The sequence below is a fragment of the Miniopterus schreibersii genome, assembly GCF_964146895.1.
Source record: "Miniopterus schreibersii genome assembly, chromosome: 7".
Lineage (NCBI taxonomy): Eukaryota > Metazoa > Chordata > Mammalia > Chiroptera > Miniopteridae > Miniopterus > Miniopterus schreibersii.
Window position 1 is genome coordinate 42,064,801 of NC_138108.1, and position 19,021 is coordinate 42,083,821.

General features: G+C 57.8%; 2 protein-coding genes across 3 annotated transcripts; one reads left to right on the top strand and one right to left on the bottom strand.

Annotated features, from left to right (window-relative positions):
• The first annotated feature begins 249 nt into the window (after window positions 1-249).
• Window positions 250-3,690, top strand: DLX2 (distal-less homeobox 2). Its single transcript, XM_081142833.1, has 3 exons — window positions 250-1,003; window positions 1,460-1,644; window positions 2,156-3,690. Exons 1-3 carry the CDS (start codon window positions 610-612, stop codon window positions 2,561-2,563), a joined length of 987 nt encoding a protein of 328 aa, XP_080998959.1. The 5' UTR covers window positions 250-609; the 3' UTR covers window positions 2,564-3,690.
• Window positions 3,691-13,267: 9,577 nt separating this feature from the next.
• DLX1 (distal-less homeobox 1) lies at window positions 13,268-18,204 on the bottom strand. Of its 2 annotated transcripts, none has more exons than XM_081142490.1 (4): window positions 18,057-18,204; window positions 16,932-17,618; window positions 16,037-16,236; window positions 13,268-14,953 (listed from the first exon to the last, which is right to left on the bottom strand). In XM_081142490.1, the coding sequence occupies exons 2-4, from the start codon at window positions 17,242-17,244 to the stop codon at window positions 14,699-14,701; spliced, it is 768 nt and encodes a 255-aa protein (XP_080998616.1). In that variant the 5' UTR covers window positions 17,245-17,618; window positions 18,057-18,204; the 3' UTR covers window positions 13,268-14,698. The 2 variants fall into 2 exon arrangements, with proteins under 2 accessions (XP_080998616.1, XP_080998617.1); XM_081142491.1 differs by having other exon boundaries at window positions 18,053-18,170.
• Window positions 18,205-19,021: the final 817 nt, after the last annotated feature.

Below are 19,021 nucleotides of genomic sequence, written 5' to 3' on the forward strand. Positions count from 1 at the left end.
CCCACCCCACCCCCACCCCGCCCCGCCCCCACCCCCTCGCCTCTCGGCTCACACTCCGCAGCCGCCCGTCTGCACCCGAGACCGCGGCCGCCGCAGAGCCAGCGCCGCGACACCCGCCCCCCGCCCGCCGGGCGTTCCGGGGTGCCTGCCGCCCCGCGGCCCGCCGCTTCCGATTGGCTGTTGCTAGGTGACGTTGTCTGCGCTCACGTGACAAGTGTTAAATGCCCACCCTGCAGGAGCCCGCCCCGCAGACAATCGTAAAGCCGCAGCGGGCCGCGCACCTGCTCCCGCCTCCGGGAGCCCCAGCCCAGCCCCGCCACCCCTGGCCCCCTCCGCGGCCGGCCCCCGCCCGAGCCGACGTTGGGCAAGCTGCCGAGGGGCCGAGAGGCGGAGAGAGGATGCGGCCGGCCGCCGCGGTCCCGAGCAGTGCACGGTGATCGCCTCCCCCGGAGGAGGAGTTGCCTAGACCGTTGCCACAGTTCTCGTTTTCCTGCCCACCTACCCACCCCGTAATTACATTGGCTGCTGGAGGGGCCCGGGAGAGACGGAGGAGGCGCCTCGCTTCCCCGCTCGGCCCGCCACCCCTGCTCTTCCCCGTCCCGGGCCAGGATGACTGGAGTCTTTGACAGTCTGGTGGCTGATATGCACTCGACCCAGATCACGGCCTCCAGCACGTACCACCAGCACCAGCAGCCCCCGAGCGGCGGCGGCGCGGGCTCCGGCGGCAGCAACGGCAGCAGCCTCCACAAGCCCCAGGAGTCGCCGACCCTCCCGGTGTCCACGGCTACAGACAGCAGCTACTACACCAACCAGCAGCACCCGGTGGGCGGAGGCGGCGGGGGGGGCTCGCCCTACCCGCACATGGGTTCCTACCAGTACCACGCCAGCGGCCTCAACAACGTCCCTTATTCCGCCAAGAGTGGCTATGACCTGGGATACACCGCCGCCTACACCTCTTATGCGCCCTACGGGACCAGTTCGTCTCCTGCCAACAACGAACCTGGTAAGCGTAACGCTGGCGTCAAGGGTGCCAAGTTGGTTTAGCTACTGCGATGGGTGGGATAAAAATGTTTGGGGCGGGGATCTTTCTGGAGCCCTGGCCTTTCACACTACCTGCTCCGCGCCCGTCCGTCGCCTTCACCATTCTCAGCCTCCAGTGGCCGAGGGTCATTGGGTACGTCCCTCGTCCCTTGGTGCTCACCCGCCGGACCGGTGCATGCCTCCTAGTAACCTCATTACCTTGCCGCCTGCTCCTTCTTCCTCTCCAGTATGCGCCTATCTTCCCCTTCGCTGGCGGGCCCAGCTCGCGGGTCCCGTGGCTGCGCCGGTGCGCGCCTCGCGAAGTTGCGCCTGAGAATCCGCCTCCCGGCTCCGGCCAAGTCCCACCGCGGGCCGCTCTGCGGGTGGGGAATCTCGGGCGCCCCGGTTGCGCGATTCTCACGATTCCGTATCGTTGCAGAGAAAGAGGACCTCGAGCCTGAAATTCGGATAGTGAACGGGAAGCCAAAGAAAGTCCGGAAACCCCGCACCATCTACTCCAGTTTCCAACTGGCGGCTCTTCAGCGGCGTTTCCAAAAGACTCAATACCTGGCGCTGCCGGAGCGAGCCGAGCTGGCCGCGTCTCTGGGCCTCACCCAGACTCAGGTGAGGGCTCGCGGCTGGGGGGCGGGGGGCGGAAGATGGACCAGGAGAGCGCAGGTCTGGGATGGCTGGGCGGAAGGCCGGTTAAGGACAATGTTTTAAAATATATATATGCATTAAAAATGATATTAAGGATTTTGAGGCCCGCTCCTTGAGAGGCCTGAACTTCTACACTCGCAGCTGAAATCTCTCAGAGTAAGGACAGGGTGGGCAGAAATCTGGAACCACGTCCTTTCTCTGTGCTACCGATTAAGCGGGTAAAATAATTGGCCCTTCTGACCTCCTCCCGCTGTGAACACCAACGCAGCGCACACGCCGCCTGTCCCCGGCTTTTTGAGATGCTGTCCCACGGCGCAGGGAATCGTCGCAGCCTCCCTGGCCGTCTCGCGCGACCCCCCTGCGTGCCCAGGGTGCCCGGTCTCCACCTATTGCTGTTGGTCTTTCTTCGCTTCCTCCCCTTCCCTGCCCGGTGCCCAGTGTCTTCCACTAACGCTCGGGTCCCTTTTCCACAAAGGTCAAAATCTGGTTCCAGAACCGCCGATCCAAATTCAAGAAGATGTGGAAAAGCGGTGAGATCCCCTCGGAGCAGCACCCTGGGGCCAGCGCCTCGCCCCCGTGCGCGTCGCCGCCGGTCTCGGCGCCCGCCTCCTGGGACTTCGGCGCCCCGCAGCGGGTGGGCGGCGGCCCGGGCAGCGGCGGCAGCGGCGCGGGCAGCTCCGGCTCCAGCCCGAGCAGCGCGGCCTCGGCTTTCCTGGGCAACTACCCGTGGTACCACCAGGCCTCGGGCTCCGCCTCCCATCTGCAGGCCGCGGCGCCGCTGCTGCACCCGACGCAGACCCAGCAGCCACACCACCACCACCACCACCACCACCACCACCACGGCGGCGGGGGCGCCCCGGTGAGCGCCGGGACGATTTTCTAACCCCGGGGAGACTGCGTCAGACAGAGAGCGGAGACCCGTTATGCTCAGTGCTCGCGCCCAAGCCCGAGCGTCTCTCCAGCTGGCCCGCCGATGCCACCCCTCCCGGAGGTAGTGGCCCGGGATGGCCAGGCCCAGGCCCCGCGCCGAGGAGCCGCCACCGAGCGCCCAGGAGCTGGAAGGCTCCTCTCGGGGGTCCCCGGCGGCTGCGTGGTGAGGGCCGCGGGCCACGGCCGCCCTTCCGACCTGAGCCCCGCCTCAGACTTGCCTCTCGTCTCCTCCCGTCTCCTCTCCTCCCCTCCCGGCGAGGCTGTCCGGCGCCGTCCTGGCCCCGGGCCGAGAACTGAGTCCGGGAAAGGGGCTCCTCCCCCGCCCGCGAGGCTCGCGGGCGCTCTGAAGCTCCTTTCTCCGCGCCGGCCTCCAGGCTCCGCGCAGTCCGCCGGGGTTACTGACCTCCGGGGTGCAGCCCGCGGGCCCGCCGCCCCCACCCGCCCTCCTGACCCCGGCCGCCCGCCGCCTTCCCCCCGGCTCTGCCATTTGCAGCCCCCGGAGGCTCACCCTCGCCCCGCCTTAGCTCTCTCCCAGCCGGGAACTCTCCCTTAGCTCTCTCATCCATCACCAGTGGAGTTTTTTTTTTTCATTTTTTATTTTTAAAAGTTTAGGTGCCTTTGCGGATGACCTCATTTTGATGTTGGGGAAAAAAAATGATTTTTTAATATGTGGACACTGCAAAAAAAAAAAAAAAGTGTGTTTAAATTATCTTTTTTAAAACCTATTCAGGATTATTAGCCTGGACTTCGACATAGAGTTTGTAAATAAATGTGTCTGTGCAGATTTTCCCACTGATTTATTTGTATAAAAATACTCATCTTTTCAGACTTTTTTGTAAACCCTCACTTGTGAAAACTCCGGTTTAGCAGCGACCTCAGCAACCCCTCCGGTTTATTTTTCCCTTAAAATTTTTCTCAGTTAAGCTAAGCTACTGATTTGGATTTGTTATATCTTATCCTAAAGTCTTTGTTCTTAAAATGAAAGGTATTTTGGGGTTATTTATTATGAAAACAACATGCTCTTAATGTTGATTTTACAATATGAAGAGATTATTTAAATAAATTATTGTTTTCATTGGATGGGTGCGTTTTTACCTCGGTGTCATGACCTGGAAGCTCGGCCGCTGCGCAGCCAAGAGTGACATTTGCGTCTTTAGAAAGCTGTGAGCGCCCGACGCGCGGCGAGGCAAGGACAGGCTCCCCCCTGTCACGGCCCCGGCGGAATGTTCCCGCGCTGCCTCCACCCGCGTCGGGACGCGGGGTTCTCCCGCTCCGAGCGCCGTGAGTCACTCGGCGCCTGGCGGCTCAGTCTCCGCCCTCTCGGTCCCTCCGGCGCCGGGGCCTCCGCCCGGCTCCTGGGCTGTCTCTGCGGCCTCCGGGGCCGCGGCGCTGGCCACGCAGTGCTTCGGTGCCACAGCTGCTGGCCACGCAGTGGTTGGGAGCGGCAGCGGGGAACCTGCAGCCCGAGCAGAGCCTGATCTCTACACTGGACCCTCCCCTCGGTTTGTCCCGCAGCCCTCTGGGGCTGGCTGAGCCTAGAATTCAGTGAGTCACCCGGGTCCTCGGGCGACTCGGTTGGCTGCTCTGGAATGCAGGGCGACCTCAGTGCCCAAGGCTTCGCTAGCGCAGATGCAATCCCACACTGTGACTCTCCCAGACACATCAGTACTATCACATACTCTCATACACACTCATACTGAAGGACACACACGGGACACAAATTCACACACACTGATACACAAACTCACATATGCACACTCACGCCCACATGCACACTCACATGGAGACTGATGCCCATTGCTTCGGAAGGGGCATCATTCCACCTCACATTCTCTGAGGGGACAGGTCCACACATCATTCAGCTCTGCTTGCCACCTTCCCACCCAAATAGTTTCCCACTTGGGAAGTGACCCTACTTTCTGGCAAGCTCTGCAAAGACCAGGGGTAGGCGAGTAATGCAGGCCTGAACTTAGAGTTCCTTTTCTTGAAAGTACTGGGGCATACAGTTGGAAACTCCCTGGTTTCAGTCACTCACTGTGTGACTTTGGGCTACCTACTTCACCTCTCTGTGTTGCGGTGCACCGGAGAAATGAAAACAGCTATCTCAGTGTTGTGAGCATTTAATGAGGCAACGATGTAACAGTGCCTGGCACATAGTAAGCACTCAATACATTTTTGCTATTAGTAGTACGTATATTGTTTGAGCCTGGTGCCCCCAAACAAGGAGGCTTTTTACTTCTGTTTGCAATTATGAGGCCCAGAGTTAGCCAGAGGCCTTTCCAACCTCATCTTGTGTGGAAGAGCAGCACCTTAGGGCTGGGAGACCTCTGGCCCTTTCCCACATGGAAGACTTAACCTTGGGCATCCCTTCCGAAGGGGCCAGGCTCTACTGGAGAGGAGTTTGGCAAGCCAGACAACCATGCCTGCCAGACCCAGTCCTCCTCTCCTCTAGCACGGCTTTTCAGGCAGTCCTTGTTGTATGTCTTCAACTCACGTCTGCCAAAAGACAGACATCAGATGGGAGTGACTTTCTAGGCTCAGTGAGGTTATCCTGAGAGGAATTCCAACTTTTCTGGCCAGATTGTTTTGGGGCCTGCACTGAGCCTGCCTTACAACAGAGTGTGGTCCAGGGAGTTGGGGCTCATCAGAAAGCAGGGAGGTTACACAACCCTGTGTCCCTTTGCATTCCTGCGTGTTTTCCCAGGCTAGGGAGGCCTGGGCTGAATCCCATTGACACCGAGGTTCTGGCTTCCCTAAGCAGCCGCTGCCTAGCAGATCCCCATTGCAGTCCTCCCTCCCCCCAGCTCCAAATTCCGTGGTTTTCTTTGAGTGCCAATGTCTGCCCTCCCTTCCTTTGCGCGCATTCCCCTCCCCCCTCCTGAAACCAGCACGGAGAAACCGGGCAGTAAATTGGCTGGTGCAGAGGATCTGCAGCAGACAAGATGATTAAGAGGCCTACGCCGGAGCGCCCGGGGCAGAGAATGTCAGCCCAAGTTGGAATCACGCAACAGGCCTTGGCATGAGCGAGCCTGGGAGCCGGGAGGGCGGGCGGCCCCAGCTCTGGGGTGGGCCGAGGCCCCACAGACTCGAGGGAGTCACCGAACCTGGCACCCGGCGGCGGCGGCGGGGTCGGGCCGGGCCACGGCGCGCCTTTCCCTGGGAAGCTCGCGAAACAGAGGGCAGAAGGGTGCAGGGGCCAGAGGAAGGGGGCGTTTCCGTAGACTAGGAGAAGGGCAAAGAGAGGGGAAAGCGAGGATGCGCCTGGGTCCCAGAGTGAGGAGGAGGGAGGAGTGGGGGAGGGGTGAGCGAGGGGAGAAACAAAGCCGGGCTTGGGGAGGCGGGGGCCGGCACCAGCCCTGCCGGGGGCGAAGCGCTGGCAAGCCTTTCTCACAGTCTCGCTGCCCGCTGGGGGACCCGGAGCCCTGTGATCAGCCCGCCGCCAGCAGACTAGCTCCCCCCGCGCCCGACGGCGCTCCCCAAAGCGCGAGTGAAAAATGGAAATGGGAAGCGGCGATCTCGTCTCCCTACACTGGGAAACCAGCCGCGCTAGGAACACACATAAATCTTCATTGCAACCCCCTTCCATTCGCTTGCGTGAAATATCAGGCCAGAGACAGGGTATGACAAGCGCTGGGAAGCCGGGGAGGGAAGCCGTAGAGTGAGGGGTTCCCGACCCCCTCCGCTCCACCTCTCGGCAGGATAGCTCCAAACTCCTGCGGAGCGCTGGCACTGAGTTCCAATTCCTGAGGCTGGCAGCAGGGACGCACCCGCACCCCCTTTCCTCCTATTCCCGCCGCCCACCCCCACCCCCAGCGTGCGCCCCGCCGTGCGCCACCCGGCCCCGAGGGGTCGGAGGAGCGCAGTCACACCCCCCTCCCGCTGCCCCCAGTTCCAGTCGCCCTCCCCGCCGCCCCCGAGCTGGGGAGGGCAGAGAAGAAAGGGATCGGATCCCGGGCCTAATCAGTGCGGCTGCAATGTGGGACCGTTTAGGAAGTTTCCCCTCAGGCTTTTTTCAGTATTACTTGTGAAAATTGTGAATATCCGTCCTGTGTAAGGATTTCCGAGACTGGTGGGGCGAGTTTGGGAGAAGTAACAAGTTTGATGGGGGCGGAGAGAGCGCGAGAAGACCACAGCTTTGTTTACAAACAGTTTCGTAGGGCAAAGGGGAGGGAGGGAAGAGGGATGAAAGGGGCAGTGTTGGAAGTTGTCAAACAGTTCCCTCCACTGCTAGAACCCCCCCCCCCCAGGAAAACGACGACCGGGACCAGTAAGCCCCCTTGCCTTTTAAAAAAGTCATCCGCACGGACTGAAAACCCCAGGGGCAACTCCCGCGTCCTTCCACCGAGTCAGGGTCCCAGGCACTCGCTCAAAAGTCACGAGTGCGCTCCTTTCCCGCCAAGGGACAGCAACCACCAGTGCTGTAAACCCGTTGTAGCATCAGAGACCTCCTTGAGAATGAAGCTACAGATTCTCTCTTCCTTCTAAAATACAAATCCCTTTGCATTCGACTTTGGGGTCCCAGGTCCGGGAAGCGGGGGGGGGGGCGCGCCCCTGGCCCTGTCAGACTGGGCTCTCGGGAGACCCGCGGGCTCAGGCAGGGTCGAGTCACCCAAAACAGCCCCAGGAAAACCTCCCCGGATTCGGATCCTCCCTCCCCACCTGGGATCTGACCCACCAGCTTTACCCGCTGCCCCGCCCCTAAACACCAGCGCGGGCGGACGCGGAAGCCCGGGGTCCCTGCGAGGCCTCACTGCGGGGAGTTCCCCTCCCGGGGACTGCTTTGTCAGTGATTGCCACATTACAAGATGTTACATTCCGCCCCGGGGCCAGGGGCCGGGCGGGGCGAGGGAGACACTGTTTCAAGAAAAGAAAGAGCAGGCAGGTCTCCAAGGAGCAGTCCCTCGGCGCCTCCACGTGGGAGCGCAGGCACAGTCTCCAGGGAGACTTCCCTCCCGGACCGCCTCGGGCTCCCGCTCCGGCCGCTCGCGGGTCCTCCGAGTCGGGCCAGACCGCAAACACTGCGGTGTCTTAGCAGTTGGCGAGCTGCGCGGAAGCGCTCCTGGGATACTCCGTTTTGGGGATCCTCAGGGGTCCCCGTGCCACTGGCTGTGCCCCGAGTCGGGTCGGGCCAGCGCTAGGAGCTGGGGGGCCAGGGGGTTTGGCGCAATTTGGGCGGGGAGCCGGGGAAGGTGGAGGATGGCTCCGAGAGGCGGGCTGGGGCTGCGGGACAGAGGATTAGAACTTCGGGGAGGGAAGGATGAACGTGGAACCCGCGAGGGTAATCCCGGAGCGCGGAGCGGCGCCGGCACCTAGCAAACATGGCGGGCTCTCCGCTCTAACACTCCTCCCTCCTTTTTGTGCTCCTGGAGTCTCAGACACCCTCGAGGTGAAATCGTCGCTTTCGGAACAATGGGGACTTCTGGCTCTGGCACCTGACCGAATCCAGCTGCTCAGAGCCGCGGCCGCACTCGGGGAGCCTTCTCCCGCCCGGAGCGCGCGGCCGCCCCCTCCTCCGGGCGGCCTCCGCCCCGCCCCGCCCCATCCCTCCGCGCCCCGGCCTCCGCGTCTTAAAGTCGCAGGGTGTCTCGGCGCCCGAGGGAAGCGCCGCCCCGGTGGGGAGTGTTTCTGGGGGGCGCCATCAGGGGCGATGGGGGGCTGGCTCCAACGACCTCGTCGAGCTGCTTCTCTCCTGGTCCCAAAGCCTCCACACAGGAGGCTCATATTCGCCGGCACTGTGGGACAGCTACCCCTCTGTCTTGGGGTGCTAAGTCGCCTCACAGAGCTCCTCAGTCAACCAGCTGCCCCCTCACCCTGCTCCCCGCCTCCCGCCCTCGGCTCCCGGCCTGCGGATTCTAGAGACCTACCTGGCTGGGCTGTGGAGGGGATTTCAAGAATCCGGGAAAGGGGCCTAAGGAAGGAGGAGGGGAGAACCGTAAAGAAAAAGAAAGGGAGAGGGTGGGGTGGGGTGGGGGGTGGGGATCCGGCTTAGTCACTTTCACGCTCTGTTGCCGAATTTAGGGTGGGAGCCCAGGGCCTCGGGGGCATCCAAGCCTGAGAAAGCAGACACGCGGGGAAAGGGATTCTCTTGCCGACATGTTCACGGGACAACAGTGAAAATTTATTTGCCTTGGGTGGCCAATTTTCTCATTTGCCCCTATTAAGAGAAAAAGCCCAAGAAATTCAATTAAAGCCACCCTGGCCAAGGCGCTATTTGAGGCATGAATGTCTCCCCTAAAGCTGCAGCAATCATGTGGCATTAGACACTTCCGGAATCCTATAGCCAACCTGAAAAATCCCAGACCCCCTTTTCCCCTAATTTTTGCTCTGATCTGTAATTTTATCCACATTTGCACTAGTTTGAGCATTCTGGCTCTCCCATCTGAAAGCCTGCAATTACTATATAATTCTTCGCAATTTCAGATGTCCTAATATGGACTGTAATTTTTGCGCAAGACAATTTCCTGCTATTTCAAGCATCAACATTGTCAAAGTTGTATGTACATAATAAATGGGAATATCAATGCATAGTTTTTAGCATAACATCTTGACTCCTCGATAATTATATCCGTTCGGAGCCTACGCAGAATTAGCCTGAATTGCATGGTAACTGCTGCTGCTTTAAAATTTTTAAAAATTACTCATAATTTTCCCAAAGATTACCAAGATCTCGAGTGCACAATGTCATCAGCGTAATGAAGAGTAAACATTTATGCTAATAATCTGCAATTTTTTTCATCAGCTATAAAGACAGAGGCTATATAGCCGAAAATTTCAGTCCTATTCTGCAGGCGCCGAGCTGCAAAAAGCCTGCGCGCTCGGAGGCGCCTCGTCCTGGGGACCTCTTTCCACTCTACGCTCGGGATAGGAGGATGGGGCTGGGGGATTCTTTTTGGTTTTCTGGTTTTGTTTTGCTCTGGTTTGGTCGGTTTTGTATTTCCTATTTTTCCTTTTTTTTTTTTTTTTCCTTCTCCCTTTTTCTTTCCTGTCATTCTCCCAGCCAAAAGCCGCCTTCGACCCTTTTGATTTGATGTAGCAAAGATTGTGTCCAGATTATCTGAAATTGACACTGAAGAAGGTAAGGGTGGAAACCGGTTTCATTTTTCAGAGGGTTGGAGGCTGAGCTGCGCCCGCCGCGGCGGCTCCCGCTCCGGGAGCAGGAGGGTGGGGGAGTGATTATGTATGCACCAGCTAATTCTTCCATCAAAACTTCTTGTCAACGGTGTCAGGATTATTTTTTTCCTTTTTATAAAAACGCTTGATGTTTCAGGAAGTGTTAATCCCTGAAGGTTGGGGGATGAGGGCGGGAAATAGGAAAGGAGTGGGTGGGGGGGTGACATGTTTCTTTAGCCTGGGGAGGGCACCTTTAGGACGTTTGCCTGTCCACACTGGAGTCTGGGTTTGTTGTGGAGCCGGGGACCTAAAGAGGATTTCTTTGAGTCGTGGGAGGGAAAGACCCTTACCCTCTGTACTGCAGTTGATGGACGTTCTTATGGTCCTGAGGGATCAGGAGCAGAAAAGTTCGCTTGAGCCTTTGATTTCAGGATGATTAACCCAGGCGGTGGGATGACAAAACCTAGAGAATCCTGAAATTGGTTTTTTTAAAGATACAGAATGAAAGATGGACAGCAGGATAAAAATACAAAACCGGAGGCCTGGGTGGCTTCTTTCTGCTCCAGTTTTTCTTGGGATCAAGCATCTCAGGTTCTGTCTTCAGCACCCAGATCTAGCTTTCTTTAGGTGACAGAAATTGATGATTTCTTCAAGGGGAGAGATTTCTACACCAAATGACTCCCAGAATAAATTCGTACTTCTGTTCATATGGGGGGGGGGGATTTTAAAACTTTTTTGTGGCTCTTAAAACTAATGCAGAATAGAAAAGTCTGAAGAGCCATCTGTCCAAAGAAAACATAGGTGCAGATCCCCCAAAAGAAAACATAAACATAAAACATGGTAGCCAATAAAGGAAAGCTGTGAACTATATAAACATGTTTCCCATTTCATATTTTTAAAATGTTGCCTAGATTTAGGAGCTGGGTTCTTCCACAATTAAACTACTAGTGAGACCACTCAGTTTCAGGCTTCTGAAACCCAAGACCAGTGAGGAGGGGACTTGGGGTTGTTGCTTTTGCCCCTCCGCTTCTACCCCTACCCCTTTTTGAGCGAGTGCATCTGAAAGAAGATATTAAAGAGGTATCTGTTGTTTGGCAATTTTGCTAAGTCTGTCTTCATTACTTCGACGCTGTGCATTTGCTAATTTGGAGGCCTGGCCATTGACAAGCTTGCTCCATACACCTGCAAGCAATTTGCCGGCTCCGGTACCGGAGAATTGCAGAGATGGCAGCTCGCACCTATTTGATTTTTTTTCCCCTTTTCTCAATGCACAGCAAATTTGGCTTTCAGTGCGTTATCTCTTTTGTTAATGCAAAAAGATTCCCTGGGCGAAAAAATTGCTCATAATTACCAGAGAGATGGGGAAACTGCATTAGAATAAATAAACCTGAAATTACTGTAATTATGTTGTGTTTGATGGGCCCGGCTTGTAATCAAGAAGAGAATACAGTGAAATGATGCTGACCCTCTTGGGTTTGCAGCTGTACACGCACTTTGGGGTCTTTTTTTGCAGAAAAGAGTCATTTTTATAATCATTAAGCTGTGTGTAACCTATTTCAGAAGTGTTTTAAAATGAGGTTCACATTTTTTGAACAAGGGGAAAAAATCCCAAAATTGCATTTTGCCATTACAGACTCATACATAAGGAAAGGTTGTGTTTTCTAAGTGACAATTGTTAAGACATAATATTCAGAATCAGTATTTAATCATTATAATGAGGTATTGTTTAAATATAACCACCTTTAGATTATTCATAGTTTAATTAATATACTCATTATGAAAATCTTTGAATCAGATATTTGATGAACTACTTGTCAGTAACAAGGCAGCATTAATTAGGCCTATATTGAGATTAACATTTTAAAAAGTACAACCGCTTATAATTATAATAGAGCCTAACTAAAGACCGCCTTCGTTGAGCTAAAACTAATAATTTCTCTATTTGAACTGTTAGCAAGAGATTATTAAATTAGTATAAGCTAATATCTCAAAGTATTAAAACCCGCTTGACCAAATAGATCTTGCCCGTGGCTTCAGGCATTGGGCCCTGGCTGCCGTCTGAGGAAACCAAGTTGGATGCGTGAGAGAAATCTGCCAAAATCCCCCTCTAGCAAAGGCACATCTTGCAGGGAAGCCAAATCCAGGAAGGTCCTGCCCCGGCGGGCGCCGGCGCGCAGTCGGGGCAATCGGTTGCCTTCCAGCTTCCAGGCGGGTCCGCGCGCGCACCTTGGTCTCAGCGGTCTCAGTTCCCCCATTAGCGCTCCAGGTTCTGGGGACCTGCGGAAGAAGAAAAGCCCAATGCCAGGCCCAGAAGGGGCCTCGAGGTCCCGGGCTCCATCCCCCACTACCTCCCTTCTTCCTCCATCACCCCCTCCTCCGCCGCTTCCCCTCCCCTTCCCAAAGGGCGTCGGAAGAGCCAGGCGCGTCTGATCTTTCACCAGCACCAATTGAAAAATGGGTGCTTGTCACAACACAGATCACTGCCTTCCTCGCTCTGCTCCCCGCCGCGCACTGCAAAGGGTCCCCCAAAGGCGGAGGGCCAGTGTCGGAAGGCGGCTGTGGGAGAAGCGGGAATCGCTGGACGCAGCCCTTTGGGGCCCGCAGCTTCCCCATACTTCCTCCGCTCGGCTGCAGGATTTGGGGTTGAGGGTGGTCAGAGGCGCCCCGCCAACCAGCCGAGGAGGAAGCCAGGTTGTTTATAACTGCTCCCAGCTCACGTTTATCTGGAGAGAACTGATTGAGTGGTTCATTGGAGGTGCCCCCTTAACGACCCGGCTTGGAACTGGGGTAGGGGACTCCACTGGGCCAGCTCTCTGGTTCCAACAAGTCAGCGGCGCCCACCAGGCTCTCCCGTGGCCCCTCCATTTCTCCCAGGCGCAGAAAAAAAAGCCCGGGATCCTTAGGCGGGAATAGGTCTCTCCTTGTGCAAGGGGCCTGTGGATGGGAGTGTCTGTGGAGAGCCCTGGTGGCGCCTTGAGACTGTCCCCGGAAGCGCACTGATTGATTGGGGGGCAGCCTGACAGACGTGTCCTTCCGGTCCCTTTCCGGCGTCTGGCCGCGTCTTTTCCGCGTCGAGATCCAGCGCCCTCGGGACAAGCCAAAGCCGGGAGGCCAGATCCCCACGGAGGCGAGGGGGGAAGCCGGGTGTCTTGGTCTCCATGCTTCTAGGCGTCCCGCAAGGTGACTGGACGTGTGTGTTGCGGGGATGGGGGTGGAGGCCACTCACATCTCGCTGACCGGCTGTCTCCGAGTTCTGCTTTGATCTCTGCTCAGCCGGCCTTCACAGCCCCTTTGGTTCCCGAGCCCCGGCTCCGCCAAGCGGCACCTGTTCCTCAACCTCCTTCCCAGAGACCCTCCTAACACAGGCAGGGATCAGACCCCTGGGCAGCCGGGAGCTAGGCGCGAGGCCAGAAGAGCCGCCCCAGGGGCCCTGGCCCCTTCTCCCGGTTGTCTGGAGTCAGAGTCGCTGGCCCTGCACGTGTCCCAGAGGTGGAAGCCTGGCCGGGCCCCAGCGCTCCTCACACAGCACACCATACGGCAGCTCTTTCTCGAAACCATAATTTTACTGTGTCAAAGAAACTTTATAACTTATTTACAAAGTTCTTTTTTTCCAAGATACAAAGCAATAAGTTAACATTCTCAATATAAAACTAAACTTTGACATAGAGAACACAAAACATGGTTGATTTTAACTGATCACATTTTCCAAATTTCACAAGTAAAATGTCAAGATTCTCATTTCACAAAGCATCAGGTTTTACGGCCACACACAACGGAACGGAAAAAAGCTAAGCTTGTGCAACATGTTTACAGAACAATAATAATAACAATAATAATTAATAACAACAATATGTACAGCGATTAGATCCTGCACGGGAGACTGCGGTCAGGGTGGTGACTGGCATCATTCTGGTCGAGCCTCTGGGGGTTGTTGTAAAGCTGCTTTTGTCTTCTTTTAAAGCCCACTGGCAGGAGGGCCCTCGCTCACACCCGCCTCTTTTCTCACCGCGGCCCACGGCCCTCGCTCCCTTTCTCCCTAAGGAGAGGATTCAGGCTTTCCCTCCGGTCCAGGCAGGGAGACTCAGCATTCTTCTCGAGATGAGAAATTGTGTTGGCTTCGTTTCTTTCTTTTTGAAATAATACGGGACACGTAAAATACGCAAATCATTCGGCTCCAACCTCTTTATACCAGCGAAATACAAAAGTTACTGTATAAATTAAAAATCACCAGGTCCCCCTCATTGTTCTTCCCGGGTGCGTTAAATTACTCGGTCTGCGTGGACAGCGCGCTCCGCCGGCCCCACCGAGCCGCGCACTGGCCGGCCTTCAGCCTCAGGCCAAGTCCATTGCTCAATAAATACCCCCCCTCCAGTTCCCCCCAGTTCCCGAACGAGCTAACAGGTGTTTAGGCAGGCCCAGGACAAGGTCTGAAAGGACGACACACCAGGTATCCGGGCTGGACCTCGCCTCCCGGGACCTGGTGACTTTTTTCAGAGGCCGCAGCGTGAGGACAGCGGACAGACGAGGACCCCGACTTGTCAGCGCACAGATACAGAGCGAAAGGAGACAAGAGACCGACAGGACAGAGAATAGCTTTTGCTTTTCCTACATTGCTTTCGTGTTTGTTTGTTTGTTTGTTTCCTGATAGTCCCACACAACTGAGGGTGGCGGGTGGGGTCCAGCGGGCTATCTTGCCGCTCGGGCTGTCTCCCCGCGGCTCTGACTGCGCCCCGAGGCCTCTCTCTGCTGCGCGTGGCCCAGGCCGGGGTTCGCCGAGGGTGTGGGCGCCAGGGAAGCAGTCAGCCCGGACAGCGAGGGGCTCTGCGCAGGCGGCGGTCGCCCCCCTGCACTGTTCCTTCTTCTTTCCCTCTGGGCCCTTCTCCGCGTCCAGGGCACGCGAGTGGGGTGGACGGACCGGGAGGCGGGAGGGCCGGACCGGGGAAGCGGGAAGGAGGTGGGCGGGAACGGCTGGGCAGCCTCACATAAGTTGGGGTTGCTGCATAGCTTCTTGGTGCGCCGAGGGGTACCACGACGTGTAGCTGGGGATGTAGGAGCCCGCGCTGCCGCCCGAGCCCTTCCCGGATGAGGAGTTGGGGTTCCAGCCGGGCGGCACCGGCGGGGAGCCGGCAGACAGCGCCCTGCCGTTGGCCAGCGCGCTGCCCTCCAGGGCGGCCCCGCCCTGCTTCATCAGCTTCTTGAACTTGGAGCGCTTGTTCTGGAACCAGATCTTGACCTGCAAGAGCGGACAGCAACGTGACTGGGCTAGGTCCATTGTGCCTATCGGGTCGTGGGCAGTGGGACGGCGAGAGAGGATGCCCTTTACTGGCCTGGGCGAAGGGACGGCTCCCAGCCGGGGGAGCCGGGCACTACTGCGGCCGCCGCCTAGGAGGGCCGGCCGGGGGCAGCTCTGAGAGCCAGGGGGCGTGGCGGGCCCGGGGGCGCGGATCTAGGCCGTCTCCTGCCAGGGACTGAGCCCAGCCCTGGCTGGCAGTTGCCTGGGGAAGACGCAGCGCCTACACAACATAGGCCCTTAATTCCAATGTGAACATCAATAAAAGAATCGAGTAGAGGAAAGGAGTGGAGGAAATTTATTTGCAATTCTACCCGCCTTCTCTTTGCTAACCTTTCTGGCCTTGAGTGAGTTGGGGACTGACCAAGGAGGCCACAAGGTTTTGTTAAACTTTTCATTTGGACTCAAGTCAACTTTTCCTTAGGGTGTTTGTCTCCCCAGCTCTGCTCCAAATCCCGGCCTCAACGTTGGAAACCCGCGCCTTTCGTCGTCAAAATGCCCATGGGCTCCCCGAAGTCTGACAGAAATCCGGGAAGGAAGGGCCCTTTCTCCTCCAGGGTCTGGGACCTGGGAGGTGAGAGAGGGCAAAGGAAAGGCTCCCCCTCCCCCCGCGGGGGGGAAAGAGGAGGAGGGGGGAGACGCAGGCTCGGGCCCAGGCCCGGAGGGATTAGCTACACACTTTAAAAGGCGAAGAAGGGATTAAGGCCCGCGTCTATTGTTCCAGAGGTTCGGGCACGTGTGCCTTCAGAATCCCCACAGAAAACGTCTGGGGAAATCCTCCCTGCGCCCTAATCAGATTGTCCAGAGTTAGAGGGCCGGAGTACGGAGTGCGGGGAGAGCCAGGACAGACAGAAAGAGGGAGGAAGGAGAGACGCTGGGAGAGCCTGCGGTGGCGGGGACACGCGCGCGCGCGCGCACACACGCACACACTCCCACCGACCCCGAGGGCCAAAGAGCAAAAATTAAAGCTCCAGGCGCAGGCGGGTCGCAGGAAGCCTGCTCGGCGGTGGGGCAGCAGCGAGGTACCTGCGTTTGCGTGAGTCCCAAGGAGGCCGCGAGCTCCGCCCTCTCGGGCAGAGCTAGGTACTGAGTTTGCTGGAACCTCCGGTTCAAAGCCTGCAACTGCAAACTGGAGTAAATCGTCCTTGGCTTGCGGATCTTCTTCCCCTTGCCGTTGAAGCGCACTTCACCGCCTTCCACAACCGTGCTCTTCTCGGAGTCAGCCCCTGGAGGCACAGCAGAAGCGGGGGCCGTTGTTAATGCGAGGGACAGCCTTCAGTTTGGGGAGCTTGGGGGGGGGGGCGAGTGGCTAAGGAGTGCGGTGACGGAAGCAGGACCGGGAGAGGGAAAGCTCAAGAAGCTCCAGAAACCAGGAAAGGGTCGCGTAAAATCCGAGGGCCGGACCCGGGCCGCTGCAGGCAGACTGGGGCAGTTCCCAGGCGCGCGGCTCCTGCCTTTGCAGGGAAAGTTTGCTGTTTTTGCAGGCAGTAGTTGAGGTTTAATTACCCTTAATTGCATACATTGTTTATAGCGCTACGCAATAAATAATTACCGAGACTAATACGTGCACATGTGGGTTTCTGTTTTCCAGCGGGGCATTGTGTGCTCGGTGCACGGAGCCACCCAGAAGCCCAGCTAGTGCCAGGAGACGCTCTCGGATTTATTTATCCTTTGCTGGGTAGTTGTTAGCTGGGTGGATTTTAAAAAATTTTTTCTTTGCTATGACATGGATCCATAGATTGATACCCGAAACCTCCACTGCTCCGGCGCCCTCCCCACCCCCACCCACCTCTCTCTCTCTCTCTCTCTCTCTCTCTCTCTCTCTCTCTCTCTCCCTCCCTCCCCTCCTCTCCCCTCCCATCTCCCCTCCCTCTCTCCCTTCGTACCTCTCCGTCTCCCTCTCCCGGGCAGGCGCACGTACCTGGATCGTCCAGGCGGCTCTGGGCGAGGCTGGCGCTGCCTGGGTAGGACTGCACGGAACTGATGTAGGGGCTGGACGCGTGGCTGCTGACCGAGTTGACGTAGGGGTAGCCCAGCGGTCGGGAGAAAGACGAGGCCGAGCTGTAGGCGCCGTCGGGCTGCGAATGGCCCGCCGAGTGTAAACAGTGCATGGAGTAGTGCCCGTGGGACATGGGAGAAGGAGACATTTGCTGGTTGGGCGGCCCAAACTCCATGAACACCGCCTTGCCCGACACGGGGCTGTTGAGACTTTCTGGCATGGTGGTCATGGTCATCTCTTCTCGCGGGGTCTGAGTGTGGGTCTCTCTCTCTCTCCTCTGCTTTCCTTTTGGGGGTCTCTGTGTTTCTCAGGACAGGAAGGAACCCAATTTAAGCGGAACAGGGGTTTTCACTTTCCATTCATAAGAAAATGGAGTTTGTCTCTTTGAAAAGTCTAAGCATGATGCTGCTGAGCTCCCCAAACTCGCTTCAAAGCTTTGACTCAGCCAAGGTCATAAATATTCATGAGCTGGCGGAGCTGATTGGTCCGCTGTCTTGCATAATCACCGGGGATTGGTCCGAGGTGCTCCGGCTCCGCTGGACTAGCGCGCTCGAGGCGGCCGGGCCTCCGGAGAGACGCGTCCACACTTCCCAGCCAGGGCTGGCTCCTCTGCAACAGAGCGCGCGGTGTGGGGCGCGCGACGGGCTGCGGCGCCCTCTCCAGGACTACCGCGGCCCGCGGCTCCTCGGCCTCCCGCCTCCCGGTGCACCTCACTTCCCAGAAAACAGCCTGCGACTCGGCGGCCGCCCTCCCCTACCCCTACTCTCCCCACCCCCCTCCCACCCCCAACGTCGGGGCCCCGGGCACACCTCCTCCTAGCCGCGGCCACCAGGTCTGGGGCTGAGCTGGGGCAGCTCTGGAGCCTGGCAGCGGCCTCCCGAGCGTGAAGTCCCGCACTGGGGGGCGCTGAAGGCGGCCTACAGAGCACTATCCTCCTCAGCTTCTGGTGCCGAGCGCAGCTCGCTCCGGGAGGCCCCGCCCGAGCCTGGGTCCGCTCTGCCACATCCCTGGGGCGAGATTTGGGGCCCTCGGGGCGAACTCACTCACTCGGCCGCCGCGCCGCCGCCGCCGCTCCCCGAGGCCGGCTCGCATTGCTCCAGGCCCAGCTGGCCGCTCTAGCTCAAGGCTGCACCGGTCTGATTACAGCAGTGCGCGCCGAGAGCCAGGAACCCGCGCTTCTCCTCCCAGGAAAGGCGGCCGCACCGCCCCCCACACCCTCCCACCCCACTTCCCCTCCCAACCTCCCTTCCCCACCCCTCCCCTCCCCACTCCTTTTGAGCGGAGCGCCCAGGGCTCACTCGCCCCTAGGGCGCGGCGCCCAGCGGAGCCCCGGCACTGGCTGGCTCAGTTCTTGAGCCGCGCAAGTCAGGTGGTCATTTTCCGTTCTCCTGGGGTCTGGCGAGAGTACTGGGGGTTTAGGAATCCGGGGGACACTGAAGCCCGCGGCAAACCAGCGAATAGTAGACTCACATATCTGTGTGTGGACATGTCTCTCATTGTCGCCCAGGGTCCTCCTCATCTTCAGGGGTCAAAGCGGGAGCCACTGGAACTGGGGCCAGGGCTGGTGGAGGCAAAAGCTGCCAAAGCACCTTCTATTTTCTGGGGCGCTAGGTACAGAAAAGTGCACAAAAGCCCCCCCTCCCCCCACACAGCCACCCCTCTCTAGGCGCAGTGCGAACCACGCTGCCTTCGAGGGGCTGTTGGGTCCCCATCTCTCCAGCCTCACGGTGAATCCCAAATTACTTTGTTAGGTAATTAGAAAGTGTTGATAATTATTTCTTTCATAATTTAGCAGTGTGGCGGGAACGGGGAAATGATCTTGTGAAAGTTCACACGTGCAGATGTATTAGTTACTGATTCATTTGATTAAATGCTAGTCTCAAGTGCTCGGATCCGCAGCTGAAGGCGCCCCATTAGCATAACACTGATGTTTAATTTTCATACGCATAATTAGCCATATATTTAACACTAATAGCAACATGCAGCCTTTCAGCGTTAAACAGCCCGGGATT